We start from the raw sequence: 25,548 nt of genomic DNA, 5'->3' as shown, positions 1-25,548 counted from the left end.
AATCATACAACGATAAACACATTAGTAAATTGTGATGTTGTTGTTTGTCAGTTTGTAACTAAATATCAGTTTCATTAAAAATCATTTTCAATTAAATACAAACATGTAGTTTTCTTCTTTGGACAAAAGAAAATGAAACAACTAGTTTCAAAGAAAAAAATTAATTAGAGCAAACATTTAATAATTTTGGGTTTTGATATTCTTGTTATTGTTGTGACAACACCATCAGTATATCAATATTAGGCGATACTTTAGCGCTTGTTATTTATTTTATTATTATAAATGAAGACTCGACTTTGATAAATTTTGTCATTTATTTTATCAGTTTTATTTGAAATGCACTTTTGGGATCAGTCACGTGTTTTTAAGATACAAAAATTTCGTTATTTCAAAATTTATTGGGAAATAATTTAAAAATTCTTCAAGTAAAAAAATATTTTTTGAAGACCGTTTTTCTTTTTTTACTTGGAAAAATAATTGATATTTATTACAAAAAAACGATTCCCAAAAATAATAAACAAAATAAATGCAAAAATTCGGGATACCACACTACAGACTTTTGAAAAACAGTTTATAAACCAGTCGTTTTTAATTAATTTACTAATAAGACTATTAACCATATACAACTAATAACAATAGTATTTTTGATTAATTATCTATAATTAATTTAAGGAAAAAAAGAAAAAAGTACTTCCCCAAAAAATGTTCTTTAGAACTCTTATAAATAGAAGATGTCTCAAACAACAAATGAAATAATGTACTCAGATTGGCCTTTATATCAATTATATGATCAATTCAGCGGTGGAATGTGGGATCTTACAGACGAACAAAAGAAACGATATAAAAAAATTAAAGATGAGAAGAAGCCAAGAACCAGCATTACTCAAGAGATTTACGATAGTAATGTATTAGTTGCCCGTGTTGTAAGTGGCAAAACAAAAAGTCTTGAAGAACAAATAAAAGACTTGAAAAATCAGAACGAAACTCTGCAGACAGAAAAGGAGGAACTTGTGAAGAAAAGTGAAGAGATGCAAAACAACATCAACCAAATGAACAAATACATGGACATATTCGTGGCTTTAGACGACCTGGAAAAAGGTTACCAAAATGATATCACACAACTAATACAACACTACGAAAAGAAACTAACTGAAGAAAAAGAACATAACATTAAAATTATTGCTGAGCTAACAGAACACCATGCAAAAGATTTGGCTGAAGAAAAGGAACATCGCGCAAAAGAAATCCGATCCCGTTGTGACAAGAATGAAAAGAAGATCAAAATGTTTCGAGAGATGATCCATCGACTCAAAGTAGCTCATCCCGACATTGAAGAGTTAAAATTAATGACATTATAATCGATTGTTTCTGTATTTGGTTATTTATTATTGATATTATTTAACATCTTTAAAATGGGTACTTTCATAATGTAAAAATGTATAAAATATTTTAACATCACCATTAACACACAATAGTAATAATAACTTCTTATTATACTTTCAATATTTTTTTTCATTCATCTCTTTCTCAAAAAAAAAGAATTTTGTGACAATCAACAACATGTTATGTTTTGTTGTTTTCAATATATATATATATACAATAAAATACAATTACATAACGATTGTAATTATAATCGTTATATTTACAACATTCTCAACATTGGATATTATGTCTAATACATTCACATTGATCATAATGAAAATTATTCTCTTATTTTAAAAATAATAACAGTCCTGAAAGTGGCTTATTTTAATTAAAAATGTCTGGAGACACAAGTTTAGAAGATGTTTTTTTACCTTTCTCCGTTTAATTGAAATTAACTTCGAATTGATTATCACCATGACATTATTAAAGATGAGTTTGAGTTTTTTACACGTTCATAAATTAATTTCGAACAGATTACATTGTAGGACTGACTTTATATGTTAAAAATATATAAAATGGGGAAGAATTTATACATCTTTTTACATTAACCACTTTAACAATATTTAATTGAATAATAACTGAAGCCATTGGGATTTGGCTAATTATTTTTTTATTTTATTTTTTATAAATAAATTAATAAATAATTGTAACTGTTGTAATTAAGTGGTGTGAGTATTTGAAGCAAATGCCTTAATATAAATTACAATTCAAAAACATCTAAAAACACCCGATATTTTATAACAAATTTAACTATTTAAAAACTCAAAAATACTTTGGATTGTTTTTAATTCATTTGTTCTCTAATTTTTAACACTTTTGATTGGAGACCAACCAAAAACGGGAAAAATCGCAAATTTATAGGACTTGTCCCACATCAAATGTATATTTAAAATGAGCAAAAGCATTTTTATTTAATTACAAAGATTAATTAATTGTTTGAATTTCAAATACACTTCATTTAAAACCTAAAAAACGGGATTTTTTCATCCATTTTTTAGATTAAAAAAAATAAAATTATTTATTTAAAACTGAACAAATTCAAAAAATAATACAAAAACAAAAATAGTGCCAAATACTAATAATAACAATATTTTTATTATTAATTAACCAGCGAATGTCCAGTTCTTTTTTTGTGGGAGTTAGCTTTTTCTGTTTATAAAGCACTTCGCAGTTTCATTATTTTTATACCATATTTTCAATATCAAGAACAATAAACATTAAATATTGCGTTCAAATAACAAGGTATCAATTTTGCTTTAATTACACAATGTAAAAAAAAAGAAAAAAGAACCCCCACTTTTCTTTGATGAAAAGAAGCTCAAATACAAACCATTTCAATCAAAAATATTGAAAATAAAACAAAAATAGTTCGTTTGATGCCGATATAGAAACGGAGTTTCTGGCAACCAATCAAAGCTTAAAAGATCCTCCCCAAAAGACAAGAAATGTCTTTTTGCATTTTAAATACCGTTTCGAAAATTTTTAAAAACAAGTCTCAACTCAATGAACATAGATGAGTGAAACAGCATCAGCAAAGGTGTTCAACACAACGTTCAAAAAAGCTTTGAAATGTGTTCCAGACGTGAAGTTTAATACAATCGATAACTCTGTCTTCTCAAGACACATTATAGAAAACCCATCGACCATTGTTGGCCATGGATTTTCTTTTGGGTTGTCTTCCTTCAACAACTACCCCGTCTTCCCAACAGGTGACAAACAAGGTGAACCAAACAGCGACTATATTGGCATATTGAGGTTTAAGAATGCAACGTGTTTAGTAGTTTGCGACGGGTGTTTGTTATTATATTACTTAGTTATATGTGTATTGCAAGGGATATACTAACAGCAAGGCGGGTGGAATAAGGATAGTGCGAGAGCTTCAAAACTAGCGGTTGAGACTATTCTCTCACTTTCAGTTGAAATTTTACCAAAGGCAGATACACTCAGAAACGCTGCGAAAGGTATAGTCAACATGATGTCATGTGCTCACGATAAAGTTTGTGTTATCAAATGATTTAATCCCCTCATTTCAACATAACTAATTATTAGATAGTTGCTGGTAACTTAATTCGAGTGGCTAATGGCACAACAACGATCTTAGTCGCGTTTACCGTGTGTACCAAAAAGCATCCACAGACCATATTTGTATCAGTCGGTGACTGTGAAGCTTTCATCTACCAACACGACACAAACAAAACAATTCCAATTAATAAAAAGTGGCAACGACCACTTGAGAAAGTGCAGGACTCCCTTGGGTGCATCGGGTGCACTGCAAATGGACTTCCGGATTTGAAGACGCACTCGATCAAAGTGTTTAAGACGAAGGTACAAGATGTTGTGATAGTGACCACTGATGGGATGTCGGACAACATCTCAATGAATAACAATTATAGTAAAAAAGTGTTAGATGAGATCATTACAGAGAAAATGAAGAAGTCGTCCTCCCTCATCAACTTCATAGAACAAATGAATGACTTTGTCATCACTTCTACGGCCGATTTAAAGAGTTTCCATGTGAACAACCCGACTAAAAAACGAGAGGTCGGGATGTTTCAAGGCAAATTGGATCACACGACTATTGGGACGTATATGGTTGATACGGAATATATCGACATAGGAATTGTAGACAATTTCCACTCCTATGAAATAGAGGATACGTATACTCCACATTCTTTACGACAGACTCGGTCGTTATCGCTTGGTTCAAAAGACTTGGTTAATCATCTCACATTAAGTGAAAAGGACCAACGAAATTCTTCCGAAAAGGAGTTCTCATCTTTTGAGCCTTTTTCTGTCTCACAAAAGATCGAATACTCACGCCCTGTTTACACACCAATTTTTAAAAACAAAGGAGGCGCTATAAGTCCACCACAACTCGATAGGTTATCACCTCTAACTATTTCTCCTCCTCAGTCTCAACCGGAAAAAAAGGTCGAAAAGAAAGCTGAAATCGTCTTTAGATTTAGTCCTTCACCAACTCATCAACCCCCGAAGGAAAGTTTCTTTGTGAAATTTGCCCAAAAATGATTATTTGTATTTATATTATTTCTTTGTGGTTCTGTTTTTATTAATTATAGTTTCATTGAATTTTTTCGTAAATTCCGATATATTTTTCAAAGTATTTGTAATTGTTTGTATTTTCTTACACAAATATATTTTATCGGTAATTGTTTTAATTATTAGTTATTTATAATTATTGAACTACAAATAAATAGTAACTAAATTCGGTTAAAAATAATTTATTGAAAAAGCAGAATTTACAATTTTTCCTGATTTTCAAAATAATTCAGACTTTTTAAAATAATAATTTTTTTTAAAAAGAACAGTTTTTTAAAAAGGTTCCACCACGTTTTAAGTGTAGATTTGATAGGTAATCCATTCTGAATCTTAAACTATAAAATATAATACAATAATTTATAATTATAATATCATTTTTCTTTTTTTATTTCACTGGAATTCTATTGAAACTCTATTTCTATAGACGAACTGTAAAATACAAAACATGATTCTGTTCTTTCTTACATTACTCCTTGTGAGCTCTAAATTAACTGAACATCAGCGCACTCTTCACTCAATTTCTAAACAAGCTAAAGAATCAAAAAAGTCGACTGTTGAGACTTTTAAATACACGGTACCTCTTGACCATTTCAATGCAAACAACGACGAGGAGTTTGAAATAGTTTACTTTATCGATTCACAGTATCTTGACAGTGCAAGTGAGACCTCGCCTATATTCATTTTATTAGGAGGCGAAGGTCCTGAGACTGAGAAAGTACTTCAAAACAATTACGTCATCGACGAACTTGCTAAGAAGCACAAAGGCTTAATGCTTTCTGTCGAGCACCGATTCTATGGTACATCGACTCCATCACTTGAATTGAATACATTGAAGTATTGCACTGCTGAACAAGCCATGATGGACTATGTTGAAGTGATCAATTACGTCCAAGAGATGTATAGTTTAGTTGGACATCCAGTGATAGCCTTAGGTGGGTCATACAGTGGCAATCTTGCGACATGGATTCGCCAGAAATACCCAAATATCATTGATGGGTCTTGGGCGTCGAGTGCCCCATTAGAAGCCGTTGTAGACTTCTATGAGTACTTAGAAGTCGTTCAAAGCAATTTACCTGAAAACACTGCAACCCTTTTGACTCTTGCCTTTGAGAAATGGGACGAGATGGTTGTCACGGAGAGTGGGAGGAAACAGCTTGGGAAGATCTTCCATACATGCACGGAGTTTGGAGAGAAGGATATCCAGACGTTCTCGGAGAATATAGGAACAGCCCTTGCGGGGTATGTCCAATACAATTCTTCTGTGTGGAAGAAGAATTATGAAAGCACCAATTCCATCTGCTACGAATTTGACGAAGACATCAATACTAAGTACCCCATGTTCATAGACAAGACCAATACAAAATCGGGGTCGGATTGCACGGGATCGTCACTCGAAACGAATTATAAGGAACTTCGAGACACAACGACATATGAAAAAGGGAACGACGGAGCGTCGGGAAGAGCGTGGATGTTCCAAACATGTGTGGCTTATGGATACTACCAAGCCGTTTCTGAGAAGTCAAATGTGATGTTTGGGAGAATGAATAAGCTCCAAGGCTCTATCGATATGTGCAAAGATATATATAACATCGATAATCAGACTCTTTATCAAGCAGTAGAACATATTAATGTCAGATATGGAGCAAAGAACCCACAAGTCACTAACGTCGCGTTCACAAATGGAGGAGTTGACCCTTGGCATGCACTCGGTATTACTCAACAAGACGCAGTGGACAGTAGTAACATCGTCCAATATATACAAACAACTTCTCATTGCTCGGATTTGTACTCGGAAAAGGAAACAGACGCTCCAGAACTTAAAAGGGCAAGACACAAAGAGATGAGATTCTTCGAGGAGTTACTCGAAAATCTCCCCAAGAAGTAAAATACTTTTTTGTGGTTCAGTTTGTATGAGTTTTGTACTACACAAGTCGTATTGATTTTTTATTTGTCAATTGGTATAGAATAATTAATAGTCAATTCACATTGGAATTTTCTTTTTAATTAAAAGAAATAATAGTATAGTTTAAATATAGTATATTTATAGAAAATGTCTCAAGTCGACAAACTACTTTTCCTTTTTTTCAACTCATCAGATTTCATCAACACAATTTATTGGTTTGTAAGTAGAAATTTCCAAAACTATAATTTATTAAAAAACAAATTATTGATATAAAAATTGTCTCAACGAAAAGAAGAAATACAAATTCAAAGGAAAAATCGAAAAGTGTTAAAGAGTATAAATAGAGTTTGTACCTTCTTTGGTCATTCAATGTTTTTCTTCTTCTTAGCCTTCCTTTTGGGATTGGTCTTAGCGGATTCATGCAGCTCAAACAACGGACAGTTTGCTTGCAGTGGCAACGACATTGCAATGAAAGCGTCTGCAGAGGACTCGAGATGGCAAACGCCACCACGTGGCAGTGCAGACTGGGTAGAGGGGTATCAGGGATACTCCCATGTAGTTGGGTACGCACAGGTGAAGTACACATCGACTGCGAGAACAGCAGCAACTGTTACTGTTGTTCCATCTGTGAACCCAAAATATAACATCAAAAAGATCACATACGAATACAATGGTGTCGCCTCAGACTCTGAAGTGTACCAAGTCTCTAAAGAGACACTCCCAACGGAGGACTTGAAGATTAAAGTGATTGTCCATATGGACAACGAAGAGACTGAATACATCAATTTGGAACCCCTCGACTTCGTCTGGAGTATTCCAGCAGCCAATTTGCCATCTAACTATCAAAAGGGACAGAAGGGTGGTATCGTTGAAATGTTTGGATGGCCATTTGAAGATATTGGAAAGGAGTGTGAGTTCATGGGCAAAGCGGGGTGGCTTGGCGTGAAAGTGTATCCCCCACAAGACGGAGTTCTTTCATTTGATCAACCACAGGACAATTTGTTGAATCCATGGTATTGGGTCTACCAACCCGTCGCTTACAAGTTGACTTCGCGTATGGGGACTCGTGCGCAATACAGAGAGATGGTCAAGAAGTGCCGAGCTGCAAATGTCTTAGTGTACAACGACATGGTCTTGAATCACATGTCTGGTGGAGGAAATGATGTGTTGAATCACTGCAATGGAGGGACATTCTGGGGACCAAAACAGTCATTCAGCAATTCGCCGTACTACACATTGGGATTCACATATGGCACAGACAAGTACACTGGTAAGATCAACACCGCCGAATACCCCGGCTCAGCATATGGCCCATTACACTTCCACTGTGAAAGATCGCTCAACTCGTGGAGTGACGGATTCATTATGAATGCTGGATATCTCTCCGGTTTGACTGATTTGGCCACCGAGAATGATTATGTCAGAGACAGAATAGCGACGTGGATTGTCGAGAACTTGGGAGCGGGTGCTTCTGGTATTCGTATGGATGCTGCTAAGCACATCTGCCCCGATGATATTGCTGCCATCTTTGGTAAGGTGAAGACGTACATGGGTGGGGCGTTACCGGACGACTTCATGGCATATCTTGAAGTGATTACCGGCGGTGAAGGATATTTGTTGGTCACTGATTATAACAACTATCAGTACACTCAATACTTGACTGAGCAACTCCAGAAGAATGGCTTGAGTGAGAGCGACATTATGAAGGTGAAGATCTGGCAAAGTTGGTATCCAAAAGAATGGGGAATGGGCGAAGGAACAATTGCATGGGAGAGACTTGTGATTGAAAATGATGACCACGACCAACAGAAGCCAGGAAGCTCATCGCGTGATATGCAAGACTTTGGCTCCGTCTTAGTCAAAGAGAAAGACATCAACAAACACAGAAACTTTGAAGTCCAATTGTTCTCAAGAACAGACAGAAACTGGACACACCGATTGTTATTGTCTTCATACACATTACAAGATGGATTGAATGGAAATGACGGATTCCCCGATGGACTTTCTGACTGTTCTTTGTGCACTGGAAGTTATTGTGGCAGTTGCAAGTCGATTCCAAAGAGGGACGCATATGTCGCTGATGCTACTGGATATACAGTCGAAGGATGGAGAGGCAGTGACTATACCAGAACACACAGAGACACTGCTATTATCAATGCCATGAGAGGATGGATGGGCTTAGGTTCCATCTCAGCCAAAGAACTTGGTATCAAAGACGAGTAATTCATTTCACTTAGTACTATTAATAATTATTTATAATAATTATTATTCTTATAATTAATAATAATAGAAACTATTAAATATATAAACTATAAAATATAGTTATATATTTATATATAAACTATATAAAGTTATAATATTTGTTTAATTAACAAACCATTTATGTAATTCTATTAATAGATAACGTTGTGAATATTAAAAAAAGAGCGACTTGTAACACATTTTAACACCAAACAAATACAAATTACATACAGACCACTCATTCTTCAATATTTGAAGTCGCATTTTCTTTACCGAATTTACAGAGCAACCATTGAACATCAACGTTTCTCTCGAAGTTGAATTTGGCTTCTCTTGAAGCGAAGAGGTTACTCATGACATTAGAAATTAAACGGACTTTTGTCATATTGAGTTTGTCCTTTTCAAGAAATGTTGGTAAGTCGTCGAATCTGATGACTTCACCCATCCACATAGCAGTGATTGGGATTTTTGGGTATCCACAGAGTTCAAACGTAGCGAAGTAATTTTTGAAGTTCTGTTTTATCGAGAAGAGTGTCTCCAAGTGAGTCCACATGAGTCGAGCCGTTGAACTCAACTCGGACATTTGAATTCGTTTCATCATTAAATGTGAGAGTGAAGCATATATCAAATACGAAGTATTAAACCCTCCCAATTTGTGACAATACGATGCACTTTCAATGAAGAATTGAATGAGTTTCTTCGATGGCATTTTACTTAAGAAGTGGATAGCAAGCTTTTCGACGACTTTTACGTTATTAATATACTTCTGCAGTGTATTGAAGTTCTTTGTTGTGTAAAATTCGTTGAACGAGACGTTTTTGAGTGCGTCGTGGTCGAACAAGATGACTTGTTTAGCGAAGTCTTCTGATGTGATCAAATTGAGTCTAAATAAGTCATCGAGTGTAGTCTCTGTCTTCACTTCGTTGACTGTGTTCAAGAGATTAGTCATATTAAGACTCTTCACTATGGTGTCTCGTCTCATTTGTAACACTTGAACAAATTGTTCTTGGACTATACCAAGAGTGAATACTTTGGTCTTCAGTAACTCATCAAGTTGTGTTGGGACTTGTTCTTTAAATATGACTGTCCAGCTCAATAATAAGTCTTGCATTCTCTTTCTTGGAAAGTAGATGTTGTGGTTCTGCCTTTTGTACTTGTCGAGAGTCTCAGCCAAGTGGTTAAGTTTGTCTTTGAAATTGTCTTTGTTGATGTAGACGAAGTACTCCAATATGAAGACATTTGAAGTTAGAAAGGGCGATTCAAGATAGGACCTCCAATGGAACTCAATCGTGCAACTGCGGAGTGATCCATCAAAATTAAATGAAGCTTGACTGTCTTCTGGACAGAAGATGAATTCGATGTTGTTGAACACGATATGTAGAAAAGCTCGGAGAGTGGGTGGAGGGACACTTCCTTCGAAGAAGAGTAGAGGCAAAATGAGTGCTCGACTTCTCTGAGTCATTTTTATATAATTGACAAGTCTTTGAAATAAGAGTCGATGGGTATGTTCCATAGACCAAACGACTATTCTTGCACTCTGCTTGTTAATCGACAGAAACCAGTTGGTCGACAAAAAGAAGTGTACTTTGTCCTTCTCTATAGAAGTAAAAAACTGGTCAAATGAAGTTTCAAAGTTGGCCATTATATACTTCTCTAGACTAATTGGAGTCTCAGCTCCTATTCTCGGAGTCGAAGAGTGGCGCTTTAACACACGACTAATACTATTCCGACGAGGTGGCTGAAGACAGAGTTTTTTATCCATCTTGTGTTTGGACTATAAAGTTTCAAATTGATCGAACAATTTGGTTTTTATAGAATAGCAAAAATAGCTTCTTTTATTGTTAAACCCAGTTATAATAATCGTGTTTTTGTTAGTGCTTTATTTAATTAAAAAAAAGAAAATACTTTTAAATTGTTTTTTAACTTTTAAGAGCGTTTCAATGAGTTGAAACATCAATTATCAACTTTTAACTTGAAAAAAACCATTAGTTATTAATAACAAATAGCAATCGAAAAGTTATTAAATTTATTTTTGATGTGGTAACGATATTGAAAATAGTTGAGTAATGATGATGTGAACAATTTGTTGTTAATTTAGAAATAATTTATAAAATCACATGTTTTTCTTTAAAACCAAATTCAAAACAGATAAGTTATTAACATGATTGTACCTTCATTACTATTTATTTTAATTTTATTTGTTATTTATTATAGTTTAAATAATATCATATTACTTTCTATTAATAAATTGTTATAATAAATAATTGAGTTGATCAATAAATTTAAAAAAAATAGTTTTTTACCACCAAAATTATTTTAACAATAGTATTTAACTTAGTTGAGTCAAACTATAAATAATTTTTTGAAAAACAATAATAAAAACAATAATAAAATAAACTAAATAAAATTATAATAAGAACCAAAAAAAGATTGTAAATATGAATACCAGAAATCAAATAGAAATTATATTATTATTTTATAAAACAATTAATTAATTAATTAATTAAATATTAATAGTTAGTACTTACTTATAAGTAAAATCATTCACTTAGATACCCCACAACAACACTCTTGAAATCGCAAAATCCCATTCCCAAATCTCTTTGTTCTATAGATAAAACAATTACCAAAATACTATTCAATTTACTATAATATTATTATAAAAAACCATACCAATAGAACATACAAAACAGTCAAGAATACATTAAATCAAGCACAATAATATACACACAACTAATACCCACATCTGCTGTGCTTTGTTTCTTGAGTTTTTTGTTTGGGGGTACATACACTTTCCGTGGTTATTACAAACCATTCCCAAGTCACACGACCCACATTTAGGATAACACCCATCTTCAAATGGCAACACAAATCCGTCGCCCAAGTCATAGACGTTCTTGTCAATAGTGCACTCTGTGTCGTAACATGACGTCACCTTCTTATCACAGTACGTCGTGTTAGTATCTCTTGTTTTGAATTTGATATCCGATATGAATGCGCTCTTCCCAACTGCCAATTTCGCTTTGAAATTGATGACATTAGCAAAGCCTTGACACGTCTTGTCCGAGAAATAGATTTTGACGGAGACGTTAAACAGACCGTCTGTCACACTATGGAAGACGTACTTGTTCTGCATCGTCTGACACACTTTCTCCACCTTCGACGCATTGGTGTTCCCATATTCCATCAGTCCCATGTAATTGTCCAGCCACGCCGTCCCATAAGGTGCGTAGAAATTGAAGAGGATGTACTCAAACTGTTGACTCAGTTGTAATACTGTTGGAGATACCAAGAAGAATTCAGCGTAGCCATTAATGGAGGGTATACTAATGTTTTTGCCTATTTCAGTGAGATGGGGGACTAAGACTCCATCATTCACATCATGAATTTTCCAGTCAAATTCGTTCTTCGAGTGTTTGTCGGTGACACTGAAAATCTGTGGACTCGAGTAGAACCGGCAAGTTGGGTACACGTCTATTGGGAAGAGAGAAGATGCCGTGTAGAGTCCGGTAGAGTCCAATTTGATGTTATAAAACGATGAGATGTTTCTGTCGAGAGTAACAAAAGAGATATTGTTTCTTGGATTAAAAGGGGCGGTAAGTACTATTGAAGCGTTATTAATATAATACTTCTTCGAATTGACTCTAAACTCAGTAACTAGTTTATTCGAGTTAATAATGAAGAGTTCCGTCTTATTCTCTTTAGAGAGAACAACGAGTTTTGGCGGAGTCTGAAAGCCACAATCTGTTTGTCTGTATGTTGCGGCGTTAAACACTTTTTCGGTGCCTTTAGAAGAGGTCGTTGCTATTTTCATTAATGAAGAAGGAACAGCAACGACATCAGAATTGTCTCTTCCATCATTGATCACAAAGTATCCACCAACTTGACAATGAAAAGGCTTAGTAGACGGTCCAACTATTTCTAGACACATCCCACACATCGAGACATTCTGGTTGTTCCAATGAATGTTAAAGATACGGGTATCTACATAACACATTGAGTCCATATAATATCCCCAGAGCTCATTCTTGTAGTCTGGAATGTCTTTGTAACACTCATATAGAGACGAACCTGTTTTGTTGATATAGAACCCCAAGTCGGCTATAACTGCTTCTCCCTTGTGATTAGTACTTGATTACTGTACACTCCAAACAGAGCGGATTTTACTATTAAATAAGGGACAAACAAAACATGGCGTCTGTGCACTTGTTCTCACTGCAAAAATGTAAAGTAATAAAACAGCAACCATTCTTTGAATAATAAAGTTGGCGTCGAATGCTTAACAAGTCATTTTCCCCGTTTTATAATGGACATTTGACTTTTATATAATTAAAACGTTGGAGGATCCTATTTTCCATTTCTCTTCATTCTGATAAATATAATTTATTTGTAAATTAAAAACTAGAAGTATCGTAATTATTGTCGGAGTTGGTAAAAATAGAACACTTTGAAGGTAATTTATACTCCATTTTTGTGTGGACAAACTCATTTTGTGTAAAAAGTATTATTCTTTATTGATAATTTAATTATATTTTATTACTAATGTTTTGGCTTTAATTTGAAAAAGAAATTGATGGTGTTTATTAAAATGTACTATTATTAGATAATTATAAAACAATTTATTATAGTACTTTATTGGTGTTTTGATACCAAAAAGAAATAAAATGAATTTGGTTCAAATTTAGGCAAAAAATGAGGGATTTTCTATTAAAACATCCAAATTATTTCAGCTGAATTTTCGGGAAAGGCCGGTAAAATTAAAAAATATTTCACCTCATTTTTAAACAAACCGCCCAATCTTTTTCTGTTGTTTTGAGACTCAATTGTTGCTTTATGGAACAAAACTGGTTTGTTACATAAAAAGCGTTAAAAAAAAGTTGAAGTTTTTTGATTTGTTCAAAAAGTCGACCTTCATAAATTGTTTGTTTTAATCTTATATAAATAATATATCAAATTGGACAATTTTATTTTTAGTTTTATTGTCAATTGATTTAATTTAATTGATACGACTTTTATTAATAATAAAACAAACGAATGTTTACTCCTTTTATTTAAAATAATTTCAATAGAAATATAAATAAAATAATTAAAAACAAGAAAAAATATAACGACATTATTTATATTATAATAATATAACAGTTTATTTATATTTATTAAACTGGTTTGAATTCCATTCGTTTTAGTTTTTATTCGCTTTCATTAATTCGAATTTTTTAGAAAACAAAAAATAAAGTCTTACAGATGTGGTACTATAGTTTCGACCAGGACCATGGTTTCGACTAATAATTAATAATATTTATACCATTATTAAAATTAAAATTAAAAAGTTATATTTGGACTATTTTTTAAAAATAAATATAGAAACTCGTTCATTACTATTTAAATAGTATTTAAATAATAAGTCGAAACCTTGGTACTCGTCGAAACTTTAGTCCCACATCTGTATTCCTTTTTTATACATAATTTCATTAAAACTCTTTTAAATAAAAAATTTTTTTTTAAATGTTTTTAAACAAATAACTATTAGTTTCATTGTTGTTGTATTAAAAATATAGTTTCATTCATAATAAATACTAATACACCAATACATTTTAAATTTTTTATTTTATTGACAGAAAAAAAAATTTAACTAAAAAGTAGTGTAATTTAGATGCAGCACTATTTTTATTATTTTTTGTAAAATAATACATTATATTATTAGTTCTACTAATAATATAATGTATTATTAAAAGTAATATATTTTATTTATATAATATAATACTGTTTTTCTAAATTTTAACACAATGTTTAATCGAATTATCATTTTTTTATTTTGTTGTGATTTTTACAATTCGAAAAAAACAACTAAATATTAAACTAAATCAAACTTCTTTATTGTGTTTAAATAATAATATTACTAATAAAAATAACTAATTGAGTTGCATCACACTCACTCTTTTTATAATATCTCCTTTGATATGGAAATATTTTTCAAACTCTTCCCAGTCGACAGAACAATTTTTCTTTGTAATTGCAATGACGTTGCACAAATTACAAAGCACTTTGTTTACAGCATTTTGACACAAAAAAGCGCACTTTGCAAATTTTTCGTTTTGCACAAAACAGCAATTTTCGTGATTTTTCATTTTGTTCGTCTCGTCACTAATTGGTGGGATTGTAGTTTTGTTAAAACAAAAGAGAACGACATTGTTATCGGAAACCCATTGACATACCCCATTTATTCTACTGTACAAAATACTCCCAAAACGAATCCCAGTGGAATCTTCAACAAATATTAAAACGCACTTTTTACCAATGACTTTTTGACTAAAAATACTATGAGACTGACTCCAATTTTCTTTCGCACTATCAAAAATCACTTCACCAATTTTTTTCTTTGAAAAAGTTTCCAGTTGAATTTTGTCATCAAAAGTCAGTGGAAATTGTGGCTCGTGCTTCAAAGCCAAAAGCTTTTCCATTTGTTGCAAATGAACACTTTTAACTTGCGCAATGTCGTTTTTTAAACATTCGGTTCGTGCAGTGAATCGTTCTGTCTCCAAAGTAATTAAGAGATCGATTGTGTCATTATAAACAGCTATTTGGTTGTCAAAACTACGAATTTTGTTATCAATTTCTTTTTGAAGTTCTAATGCATTTTTCTGAATAGTTTTGAGAGTATTTTTGATTATTTGGCTCCTTGTAATGTCTTCAAAAAGTTGATCAAAAAACGCTTCTGCTTTTTTTATTCGTAATTCATAAGAAAGTGAGTTGTTGTCATGAAATAAATTTGTGTGAAGATTTTTGTTATACGCTTGAAGCTCTGAAAGTAAAAAAGTTGTTTGTCTAGAGAGCCTTTGTAAAATAATTTCCATTTTTTGTTTAAATATCACAGTTCTCTTCGTTTTTTTCTCTTGTAAATATATCGGTAGTTTAAAACATTTTTGATACAACAAGAAATAAGTGTTAATCGTATATATTTTAATTTTGTTTACCGATATCTTGTAGTTATACTAATTTAGTTTTTTATATTATTAAGTTTTAAATGAAAAATAATTTCAAAAAATTTAATAAATACTATTAATAAATAGTTAATTATTAATGTATATAAATATAATATTAATAACTAGGCTTCGCACCCGAGAATTTTCTTATCAAAAATTAGTATCGAAAAACGCTAATAAAACGGGTCAATTTTTCCTTCCCGTTTTATTAGTTTTTTTAGATACTAATTTTTAATAAGAAAATTCTCGGGTGCAAAGCCTATTAATAACTAAAATAGTATGGTAATAAATTACATTTTTATTGTACAGTAAAATAGTATATTATTATAAGTAAATATTATTAATAATTATAATACAAAAAATAATAATTATATTAAATGTATTTTTACTTTTTGAAGTTTTTTTCCTCTTCAAGGATTACTTATGATATATATAATTCAAATCACTACAAGAATTAAGCATTTTAACGTATTACTAACCATTTGAACACAATGAACAGATATTAATGCTTTAAATTAACCTTATGATTTCAATTGCATTTGGTCATTACAATTAAGTAATATAAAACGATAATTTCTTCTGTGATAAAAAGACTTTTTTTATTGATTGAACTCTGTTTACGAATACATACAACAAACTTTATTTAATATTGCGGGCAATTATACAACAAAAAATATATGCCTCTAATTTTTCACAACACGGCAAATTTTAAATTTTGAAAACTTGAAATGAAGAGTGTCGACTTTATAAAACACAATTGTAAAACATTTTAAATAAACACAGTGGTATTTCTAATGTAATAGAGTTAACTGTTTGGTCGACTTTGGTTCACCAGTTAAGTGTGAAAATGGCGACACTAAGACTTAGTAGTACTCAATTTTTGTTTTGAGGTGATGAGAAACAAAAAAATACGGCGAACTGAAAAAAGCAAAGAAAAATGGGCGATGACTACAAAGTAGAGTTAGTCAAAGTCATTTTACTTGGTGATGGTGGCGTGGGGAAGTCTGTGTTAACAATCCAATTTACATCGAATATGTTTGTAGAAGAATATGATCCGACAGTAGGTTTGTGCATTGTTATTTATACGTATAAGTCTCTATTACACATTAATTTTAACATCATTAATTCTGTATTTGTCTATGTAAAAAATCTATTGGATATAATGTGTTAGTGACGTAATAATTAATAAGAAAATAATAAGAAAAGTACACATTTAGAAGATACTCAATGCTTTGGTATGTTGACTGTGAAATTTATACAAACGAATGGAGTTGAATTGAAGATATTAAAGTACTTATATTACATTTATAAGATATTATAAGATAAAACAAATATTGAGATATAGAAAATTGTTATCGTAAAACAGTGAACGTCGATGGGAAGGTGTGTGTACTCGATATTTTAGACACAGGTTTGTATGCCACTCAAGTGACTGTATTTCTATTTTTTATATACTTGATAGGCATTGAAAGTGCTGTAACATATTAACACAACGCGGACATCAATTGATCAACAGCGGGACGTGAAGAGTACCAAACCATGATCGACCCGTACATTCGGCAGTCACAATGTTTCATGATCATTTATTCAATCAACAACAAAGAGACCTTCGCGTGTGCGCAAAAGTATTACGCGCGAGTCTCGCGGATAAAAGAAAACGACGCGTTTGATCAATGCATTTTGATCGGGAACAAAACCGACTTGGCTGACGCTCGCCAAGTCCCTACAAGTGATGGACAAGCGTTCGCAAAGTCAAAAGGTATTTCATTCATCGAGACGTCTGCAAAGAAGAGGACAAACGTCGACGAAGCGTTCTACGAGGTCGTAAGAATATCGCGAAAGACCGCGCAGGTCCAAACTGAGGAAAAAAAGAAGAAGAAGGCCTGTTACATTCTGTGAGAACAAAGTCCGTCTGTCTGTTTTTCTTCACTAAATGTGTGTGAAAAAAGAACCATCAATTAAATGTTGTGCAATTTGTTATACTATAATGAATGACAAATGCTATTTATTATAGTTTATTTTAGTATGATATTAAAAGTAGTCAAATGATTTTGGTACAGAAATAAAAAAACCTAATAATGAATATTTAAATTTTTATTATAATAGTATAGTTATTATATTATTTAATTGTTAGTTAATTTGTATTATTATAGCTTAAAATACAGATTTGGGATAATACTACTAATAATATATTTGTTATATTATAACTATATAATAAAAAAGTGGATGTTAAAACATAATAAAAACAATGTAATTATCGTTTTACTTATTTGTCATTAAGTTAAATTAGAATATAAATATAGTATATTAATTAATAAAGTAATACAAATAATGATTAAACGATGTTTAAAAGCACAATTGGCTACAAAGATGAAACTAAAAGAATTGAACGTGTTAATACTGATACCAGTTATACGAGAATGCCGACTCATTTCAATAATTTTTATAATAAAACTTGCTTAAAACAGGTCTTAATACCACGATGGTAATAATATAGCAATTTGACTCATCAATATTCAAAGGAACTTTAAACTGAGAATTTGCGAGTACAAAAGAGCCAATAAAAAAACGGGAGAAAGACCATTCCAATAACACTTTTTCCAATCAAAAACGAAACACTGAAAGTCTGCCAAATACTCAAATAATTTTGAATACCAAGAAAAAAAAGCGCTTTTGAGAAGAAGACGGTGTGTAAAAACACGAAAAAGAAATAAAAGTGCTGTGCACAAAGGAACAGCAACAAAAGGCAAAAACGCCACTAAACACCAGAAAAAGAAAATTCGAAAGAAAAAAAGAAAAAAACAAACTGAAAAATCCACACATGGCACAGGAAGACTACGACTATCTCTACAAAAGTTTGTTGATTCACCACCTTCTCCATTGGATAGGAAAGTGTTCTAAAGTATCGAAATTGACAATCAGTTGTATTGATTGGTGAAAGTGGAGTCGGAAAGTCCAATCTTCTTCTTCGATTCACTCGAAATGAATTTGACCCAGAGAAGCGATCCACTATCGGCGTCGAATTTGCTACAAGAAGTATTCAACACGAACAAAAAGTCATCCGTGCACAAATATGGGATACCGGTTTGTTCTTCTCTTCGTCTGTAATAACTACAACTTTACTATTGTTAAACTATTTTTTATAGTAGATTAAACACTTTGAATAGAAGTGTTCAATTCACTTGAGTATTGTGACTTATATATTTAACTAATGGTATTATAACACTTTTCTAACTAATATCACCTCTTTAATAGAATGTTTATTATAATATAAGTATTACGTTTAATTTTACTATTCAGTCTAAAAGAATATAATTTCAAGTGAATTCTATTGAATTAATAATTAATAATTAATAATTTCAAAATGCAACATATTTTATTATTTAATAGAAAACTATATTATAATAATATAGTATTCTCTCTTTTTAATATAGATATTATAATTTAATCAATTAATATAATAAATGTATTACGAGTTGGAAATAATAATAACAAGTCAGCTGGACAAGAACGTTATCGTGCTATTACTAACGCATACTACAGAGGTGCTGTGGGTGCATTAATTGTGTATGACATCACCAAAGAAAGTTCATTCAAGTCGATTGAGCGTTGGTTGAGTGAATTGAAGGATAACGCGGACCCAAAGATTGTTGTGATGGTTGTTGGGAACAAAGCTGATTTGTCACAAACAAGAGAAGTCGACGAGTCCACTGCAAAAACGTTCTGCGAGAATCAGAAACTCTTCTTCTTCGAGACATCAGCACTTGATGGAACAAACGTCGAGACCGCTTTCAAGAACCTCTTAATCGAAATTTATAAACAAAACGTTTCGAACTTGGACGAGAACGCTCAAAAAGTACCACAAGAAAAGCCAGACATCGTCCCAATCGAGCCAGTCCTTCCTAATGGTGATAAAAGCAAATGCTGTTAATTCAGTTTTATTGGAGTCTTCGAATAACATTTTGAATAACATTACTTGGTCGAGACAAAGTCCAAAGAAAAGTCCTTTGTAACTACTTATTTATTCATTACTATATATATTAGTATATATATTATAATATATAGTATGATATCACAAATTATAAAAAAAAAAGAATAGTAATAATATACTATTAGTCTTAAATAAGTAGTAACTAAATACAGGAAAGTGAAAAAAAGAATAAGACCGGCAAAAGAAGACCAAAGGGAAGCAAAATCATTGCGATTTGTTCATGTGAAAATAAAAGTTAAAAAACAAAGTTCTTTTCTACTTTAACATATAGTAAACCTGAAGTTATTTGATGTTTTTCAAAATGGTATATTTATAATAAAAATATAGTTTAAGGAAGTTAATGATATGTTGAAACGATCGTTAGACACCGATGAACTATACACAAATTAAAATTAAACTATGATATATAGTACATTTTCAAACAAAGAAATGGTAGAAAACTAGTGAATTTATCGAGGCAATGGCGAAGGATAAGGTATTATAGAACTTGAGGCAAAATTATCAGATTTGGATACCCTGAAACTGGAGAAAAATATTTTCAAGGAGCTGAAATAGAAAGGAGAAAAATGGGAGAACTGAAATGAACTAACATAAAGAGTGGATGAGTAAGAACAACAAAATCAACAAAGTTATTAAAATTGGACTAGTGGGAGATGGAGCTGTGGGTTTGTGTTTCTCACTTCATAACTCTTATTGGAGTTGTTTTTAAGTGATTGGAGAAAGGACTTGAGGACTTCTATGGTGTGAATGGGGGGTTGCAAGGAATAGTTAATGAATAGTAAGTAATAGTAAAATGAATAATAAAATTGACTTCAAGGGAAGACGACGTTTTTACTGTCATACACTGCTCAGTCATTTTTAACTGAGTATACACCGACTATATTTGACAATTTCTGTCAAATTGAATCTGTCGGCAATGACGTGTTTAACGTGTCGTTGTGGGATACGGCAGGTCAAGATGAATACTCGACATACCGAGCCGGATGTTATAGTAACTGTTCATTCGATGTCTTCCTCTTGTGCTTCAGTGTGGTTCAAAGGTCGTCCTTCAAAAATATTAAAAACAAGTGGATTTTGGAACTCAAGAAAAATGCCCCTTCTGTCCCCGTCATAGTTGTCGGGACACAGACCGATCTCAGAAATGAGAAGGACAAGGAACACATCTCTAAAAAGGAAGTTTGTTTTCGACTTGTATTATTATTATAATAAATAGTATTATTATTGTCTAGAGATTTTTATAGCAATAGGAATGAACTTAGAAACTATATTTATATTATCCTCAAAGCTATTTTAAGTATAAGTTTATTGCACGATAGATTTATATATACTAATATTGAATTATTTTATTTATGAATGGAATATTATATATATAATATTATAGTTACTTTGCTGTTTCAAGTTAAAACTTCCGACTCACTTTCTTTATCACATTTCAATCTCTTATTTATGATTTTACAAATGAATATTGAAGTTATAAAGATTTAGATTTTTTACAGGTATACTATTATATAGCTTTAATTACTCAATAGTTCTTTTTATTATACAATTAACGAATAAATTATTTATTAATTCAATCAATATAAAATACCATAAGAATAACACACAGGGCGAAAAAATGGCGAAGGAATTAAAAGCAAAGAGGTATGTCGAATGCTCTTCGAAAAGTTATGAAACGACACACGACGTTGTTCTTGCTGCTATTGATGACTACCTTGACAAAGAAAAGGAGATGGTAGCAAAGATCAAGAAGCAGTACAAGAAGGAGATAGAAGAGGAAGAGAAGATGATGAAAATCATGAAAAAGGAACTTGAAAAGCAACGCGCACAAGAGGAGAAGGAGAAGAAAGAAGCCGATAAGAAAGAAGAAAAGAAAGACGCCGCTCCACCAAAAGAAGAGAAAAAGGAAACTAAAGAGCAACAACAGTAAATTAATTTCAGTTGGATTTGATTGTTCACTCCAAAGACTTTTTTGTCCGTCTTCTATACTTGGGTGGGTGTTTTGTAAAGATAATTAATAATTAACTTTATGACTAAATATCTTAGAGAAATAAAGTGGGACGTGACAAGGGGAATGAGTAAGATAATGAAATCGATTATTTTTCAACACAATATTGGAGTGACGGGAAGTTAAAAGTCACACGGAGGAACTTGAAGAGGCTCGTCGTGACTCAGAGAAGGTGGCTGAGTATTGGAAGAAACCTTTTCCTCGATATTGATAAGAACAGGCCTTTCAAAATTTCGGGAAGGAACTTCTGACACTGGAGATACTTTGCTGGCGGGTTTGGAGTTTTTGGATTTGCAGTAGTGAGTGCAACAACAAGTCAGAGTGATTGTGACTGTTATTAATAACAAGGAAGAGTAAATAAAGAGTCTGATTTGATACCAATTGTTCTCTTCTAAAGTACACATCTCTGTCGTCGTCGCGTTTGAGGCGTCCGATGGAGTGCGTTCAATGCAAACTTTGTACTCGGCATTCCAAGTGCAGTTGTCTGGAGTTAAAGTGCAAGAAACGCACGTGAAGTAATCGGTGCACTTAAAAAAGCGAGCAGAAGAGTAAGAAAGAAACACTAAGAGCAAAAACATCGAAATTCAAATTTCTAAGTTGGTTCATTTATAGTTTGTGTTATTATAATTTTATTAATAATTAAACTATTTATTGTCTTATTGTCTGAACCATATTTATTATTCGATTTGTAGGAATTAATCTAATAGAACTCACTGATGATTTGACAACTCAGCTGAACGAGGAGCTTTGCGAAAGAAAGTTAATAACACATCTAATGAATTCTAAAGAATTTAAATCGCTGGGAGCGCTTAAGTTTGGAGTACTCCGTTTTGTACGCTGCATGCTGTTTCTGCATTTCGTTGAGTTGGTCATTTATCGATGCGACCTCTTTGTCAAGCCCATTTTTCAGTTTGGAGACAACACGCCTCATTTTCATTAATGAATTAATCTGGATTTTCGATTGTTTGACGGCGTATTTCAAGTCGATCAATTCCATTTTTGTTTGTGTCTTCTCGTCGAATCTTCTTCTGTCCGTCAGCGTCGCGTCAGTGGCAAAGGAGGACCAGTCTCGTACACTTGCATCAAACGTTTTTGGAAATGGCGATACTGTAATGATGCCAACCTCTGCCGCCTTCAATAGTGTTTCTGAAGACTCACTGATACTGGAAGATATTTTCATCGTCGGCTTCTCAAAATCAAACCGTTTAAATGGTATCGGACTCCCCTTGTCTTTATCTTCTGACGTCGGTTCGCTAAAATATTCCATTGCCATCGATTTTGGATAATTTTCTTTCTTTTTTTTGCTCCGAAAAGCTTGCTCATTCCGACCAAATTACCAATTTTTGACAAACCATTTTATTTTGGTTTTTTTACTATAACGATATGATATTTATTAAAAATTAAAAAAAAATAATTATGTTATTAAATTATGATAAATATATTAATAAAGTATAATTTCAAGTAAAACAAATAAATAATAAAATAATAATAATAATATAGTACATTAACTATATTATACTTTATAAAAATTATCACTATAGAAAAAGATATTTATTTATTTAAACTAATAAATAAATGATATATTTATGGTTACCTGATTATAATTAAATTTATAAAATTTAATTAATAATTTACTAAACACGTTTTAAGTTATAATTTTACTTTAACAACAAAATAATTAAAAGTTATAAAATAATACAAGTAATATATATATAGTAATATGAACTATATAAAACAATGATGTAATAGTTTATAAATAACACAAAGAACATCAAAACTCAAAAATGATGTCATCATCTGATTCAGACTCCTCCGTACCAACAACACACCATCCCGAGAAGTACACAGGAGTTCTCCTCAAGAATATTCTCGACGATTTAAGTGACACGATAACGTTAGGAATGAATCCCAAAAGTGATATAAGCCCTTTGCCAGTGCTTAACCAAAATTTCATATATATAGCAGCAAAGGAGTTAAGGGAAGTATAGAAGAGTACTCTGTGGTGATTGAAAATGTCAAAGAAGAGGTAAAATTGCTTGAATACGATGATATGATGCAAACAACTCATTTTGGAATACCTCAATCAATTGGGTTGTGTGAGTGTAATAACACCGAGCAAATTGTACTCTTAATTGGGCTCTGGGTAGTTGCTTATATTGAAGAAAAGAACAAGACAAGAGCACTAGTCGACACATCGGAAGTTCTCAAAGTGATGCGAACATTGGTCGACGAAAGCCAGTTTGTTGATATCGATGAAGATAAGTACAATCAAATTAATTGGTTATATGACTTCATGAGAACACACCATTGAGTATGGTGTGTTCTCATGAATTAATTAATTGAGTTAATTGCTATCTAAGTTGATATAAAACTATTTTAATACTAAAAAAAAACTATTATACTTTCAAATAAGGTACTATTAAGTTTAGTTTAATCATAATAAAATTACTAATTTATTAATTAGAAGAATAATTATAATATACTATAATATACTATAATATACTATAATATACTATAATATACTATAATATACTATAATATACTATATAAAATAATTAAAAAAAAACTCTTATAATTAAAAATATTTATAAAGAATAATTCTATTAAAATAACTATACTGGTAATAATAATTTAATTAATAATTTTAATTAATACTTTTGTTATTACTTTGAGGTTTGTTATTTACAAGAACTTTTACTCTTCCGAAATATCCCGATGAACGGGAATACCATTCACTCTTCTCTTTGATATTTAAAGCGTCAAACGAAAATGTCCAAAAAAATGTTATACTGCAATACCTTGAGGATTTACATAGAACTGAATAATTCAAGATGAGTGAAAACGCCGCATATAAAGATTGGGAAGCCGTGAATGGAGTCAAGGTCTATCCCGAGGACGAGCTTCTTTCTTTTAATGAAGAGGAGCACAACAAGTTTCTTGGAGAGAAGCCGTGGAAGAAAGATCCGTATTACTTCAAGCGTTGTTTAATCAGTGCAGTAGCTTTGTTAAAGATAGTGATGCATGCGAAACAAGGTGAGCCATTAGAGATTATGGGTATCTTAAAAGGACAAACAAAGGGTGATGCGTTCATCATAACCGACGTCATTAGTCTTCCCGTTGAAGGGACTGAGACACGAGTGAATGCGTCGGAGTCTTGTGATAGTTACTTATTGGAGTACAGAGACTTCACAGAACAAATTGGGTTCAAAGAACCATTGTGTGGGTGGTATCACTCCCATCCAAGTTATAAGTGTTGGTTGTCTGCCATCGACGTGAAGACAGAACAACTCCATCAAACATTTCAAGACCCTTGGGTCGCTATAGTCATCGACCCCGTCACTACTTCGACCAACGACAAAATCGAAATCGGAAGTTTCAGAGCCTTCCCAACTGGTTTTAAGCCAACGCAAACTGCAGAAGCCAAAAAAGTTCTTCCGCGGGATAAATTGAAAGACTTTGGATCATGTTATGACCAGTATTACACTATGAAGACCGAAATCTTTAAAACAAAATTGGACGACAACGTCTTAAGACTGTTGTGGCATGAGTACTGGATCAACTCCTTGTCGGCTACTGCTATCATCTCATCCCGAGATATGGTCGACGAGAAGGTCATCGACTTGTTCGAGAAGTTCCAAGAAGAGAGACAAGGAAAATCCGTCGGGGATGCCTGTGGCGCTATATTAGATGATGCAAAAGAAATTCAGTTGATTAATGAACGTGGCGTCAAGTCCTTGGAACTGAAGAACATCCTTTTCAACCAGAAAATGAAATAATCGACTTCGCTGGGTTCGTTGTGTATAATTAAATAATAGTAAAGAATAGTAGAAAGTACTTATTAGTATTTTTATTAATACTTAATTAATAATTTCTAGTATATACTCTCTAGTATATATTATTAATACATTATACTATAAAATATTGTATTAGAAAATAGTATATAAGA

At 32.2% G+C, this 25,548-nt stretch overlaps 12 protein-coding genes across 12 annotated transcripts; 9 read left to right on the top strand and 3 right to left on the bottom strand.

Moving 5' to 3' along the window:
• Positions 1-731: 731 nt before the first annotated feature.
• On the top strand, positions 732-1,358 carry EIN_281380 (hypothetical protein; the record flags this gene model as incomplete). Its single annotated transcript, XM_004185075.1, has 1 exon — positions 732-1,358. The coding sequence occupies one exon, from the start codon at positions 732-734 to the stop codon at positions 1,356-1,358; it is 627 nt and encodes a 208-aa protein (XP_004185123.1).
• A 1,580-nt stretch (positions 1,359-2,938) lies between these two features.
• On the top strand, positions 2,939-4,452 carry EIN_281370 (hypothetical protein; the record flags this gene model as incomplete). Its single annotated transcript, XM_004185074.1, has 3 exons — positions 2,939-3,218; positions 3,276-3,421; positions 3,475-4,452. The coding sequence occupies 3 exons, from the start codon at positions 2,939-2,941 to the stop codon at positions 4,450-4,452; spliced, it is 1,404 nt and encodes a 467-aa protein (XP_004185122.1).
• Positions 4,453-4,927: 475 nt separating this feature from the next.
• Positions 4,928-6,367, top strand: EIN_281360 (hypothetical protein; the record flags this gene model as incomplete). Its single annotated transcript, XM_004185073.1, has 1 exon — positions 4,928-6,367. One exon carries the CDS (start codon positions 4,928-4,930, stop codon positions 6,365-6,367), a length of 1,440 nt encoding a protein of 479 aa, XP_004185121.1.
• A 387-nt stretch (positions 6,368-6,754) lies between these two features.
• Positions 6,755-8,608, top strand: EIN_281350 (alpha-amylase, putative; the record flags this gene model as incomplete). The annotated part of the gene is made up of 1 exon (XM_004185072.1): positions 6,755-8,608. One exon carries the CDS (start codon positions 6,755-6,757, stop codon positions 8,606-8,608), a length of 1,854 nt encoding a protein of 617 aa, XP_004185120.1.
• Positions 8,609-8,864: 256 nt separating this feature from the next.
• EIN_281340 (hypothetical protein) lies at positions 8,865-10,388 on the bottom strand (the record flags this gene model as incomplete). Its single annotated transcript, XM_004185071.1, has 1 exon — positions 8,865-10,388. One exon carries the CDS (start codon positions 10,386-10,388, stop codon positions 8,865-8,867), a length of 1,524 nt encoding a protein of 507 aa, XP_004185119.1.
• A 942-nt stretch (positions 10,389-11,330) lies between these two features.
• Positions 11,331-12,875, bottom strand: EIN_281330 (hypothetical protein; the record flags this gene model as incomplete). Its single annotated transcript, XM_004185070.1, has 2 exons — positions 11,331-12,743; positions 12,813-12,875. The coding sequence occupies 2 exons, from the start codon at positions 12,873-12,875 to the stop codon at positions 11,331-11,333; spliced, it is 1,476 nt and encodes a 491-aa protein (XP_004185118.1).
• A 3,668-nt stretch (positions 12,876-16,543) lies between these two features.
• On the top strand, positions 16,544-17,505 carry EIN_281320 (ras, putative; the record flags this gene model as incomplete). Its single annotated transcript, XM_004185069.1, has 3 exons — positions 16,544-16,670; positions 16,952-17,017; positions 17,123-17,505. 3 exons carry the CDS (start codon positions 16,544-16,546, stop codon positions 17,503-17,505), a joined length of 576 nt encoding a protein of 191 aa, XP_004185117.1.
• A 922-nt stretch (positions 17,506-18,427) lies between these two features.
• Positions 18,428-19,537, top strand: EIN_281310 (rab11, putative; the record flags this gene model as incomplete). The annotated part of the gene is made up of 3 exons (XM_004185068.1): positions 18,428-18,461; positions 18,529-18,690; positions 19,107-19,537. 3 exons carry the CDS (start codon positions 18,428-18,430, stop codon positions 19,535-19,537), a joined length of 627 nt encoding a protein of 208 aa, XP_004185116.1.
• Positions 19,538-20,198: 661 nt separating this feature from the next.
• Positions 20,199-21,524, top strand: EIN_281300 (RAC GTPase, putative; the record flags this gene model as incomplete). The annotated part of the gene is made up of 3 exons (XM_004185067.1): positions 20,199-20,262; positions 20,415-20,788; positions 21,192-21,524. 3 exons carry the CDS (start codon positions 20,199-20,201, stop codon positions 21,522-21,524), a joined length of 771 nt encoding a protein of 256 aa, XP_004185115.1.
• An 850-nt stretch (positions 21,525-22,374) lies between these two features.
• Positions 22,375-22,875, bottom strand: EIN_281290 (hypothetical protein; the record flags this gene model as incomplete). The annotated part of the gene is made up of 1 exon (XM_004185066.1): positions 22,375-22,875. The coding sequence occupies one exon, from the start codon at positions 22,873-22,875 to the stop codon at positions 22,375-22,377; it is 501 nt and encodes a 166-aa protein (XP_004185114.1).
• A 511-nt stretch (positions 22,876-23,386) lies between these two features.
• Positions 23,387-23,913, top strand: EIN_281280 (hypothetical protein; the record flags this gene model as incomplete). Its single annotated transcript, XM_004185065.1, has 2 exons — positions 23,387-23,536; positions 23,581-23,913. The coding sequence occupies 2 exons, from the start codon at positions 23,387-23,389 to the stop codon at positions 23,911-23,913; spliced, it is 483 nt and encodes a 160-aa protein (XP_004185113.1).
• Positions 23,914-24,433: 520 nt separating this feature from the next.
• Positions 24,434-25,378, top strand: EIN_281270 (COP9 signalosome complex subunit, putative; the record flags this gene model as incomplete). Its single annotated transcript, XM_004185064.1, has 1 exon — positions 24,434-25,378. The coding sequence occupies one exon, from the start codon at positions 24,434-24,436 to the stop codon at positions 25,376-25,378; it is 945 nt and encodes a 314-aa protein (XP_004185112.1).
• Positions 25,379-25,548: the final 170 nt, after the last annotated feature.

Source organism: Entamoeba invadens, assembly GCF_000330505.1.
Source record: "Entamoeba invadens IP1 unplaced genomic scaffold scaff_1105074725543, whole genome shotgun sequence".
NCBI classification, from domain to species: domain Eukaryota; phylum Evosea; order Mastigamoebida; family Endamoebidae; genus Entamoeba; species Entamoeba invadens.
Note: the sequence above shows the minus strand (reverse complement) of the source record. Positions and strands in the feature narration are given on the sequence as shown.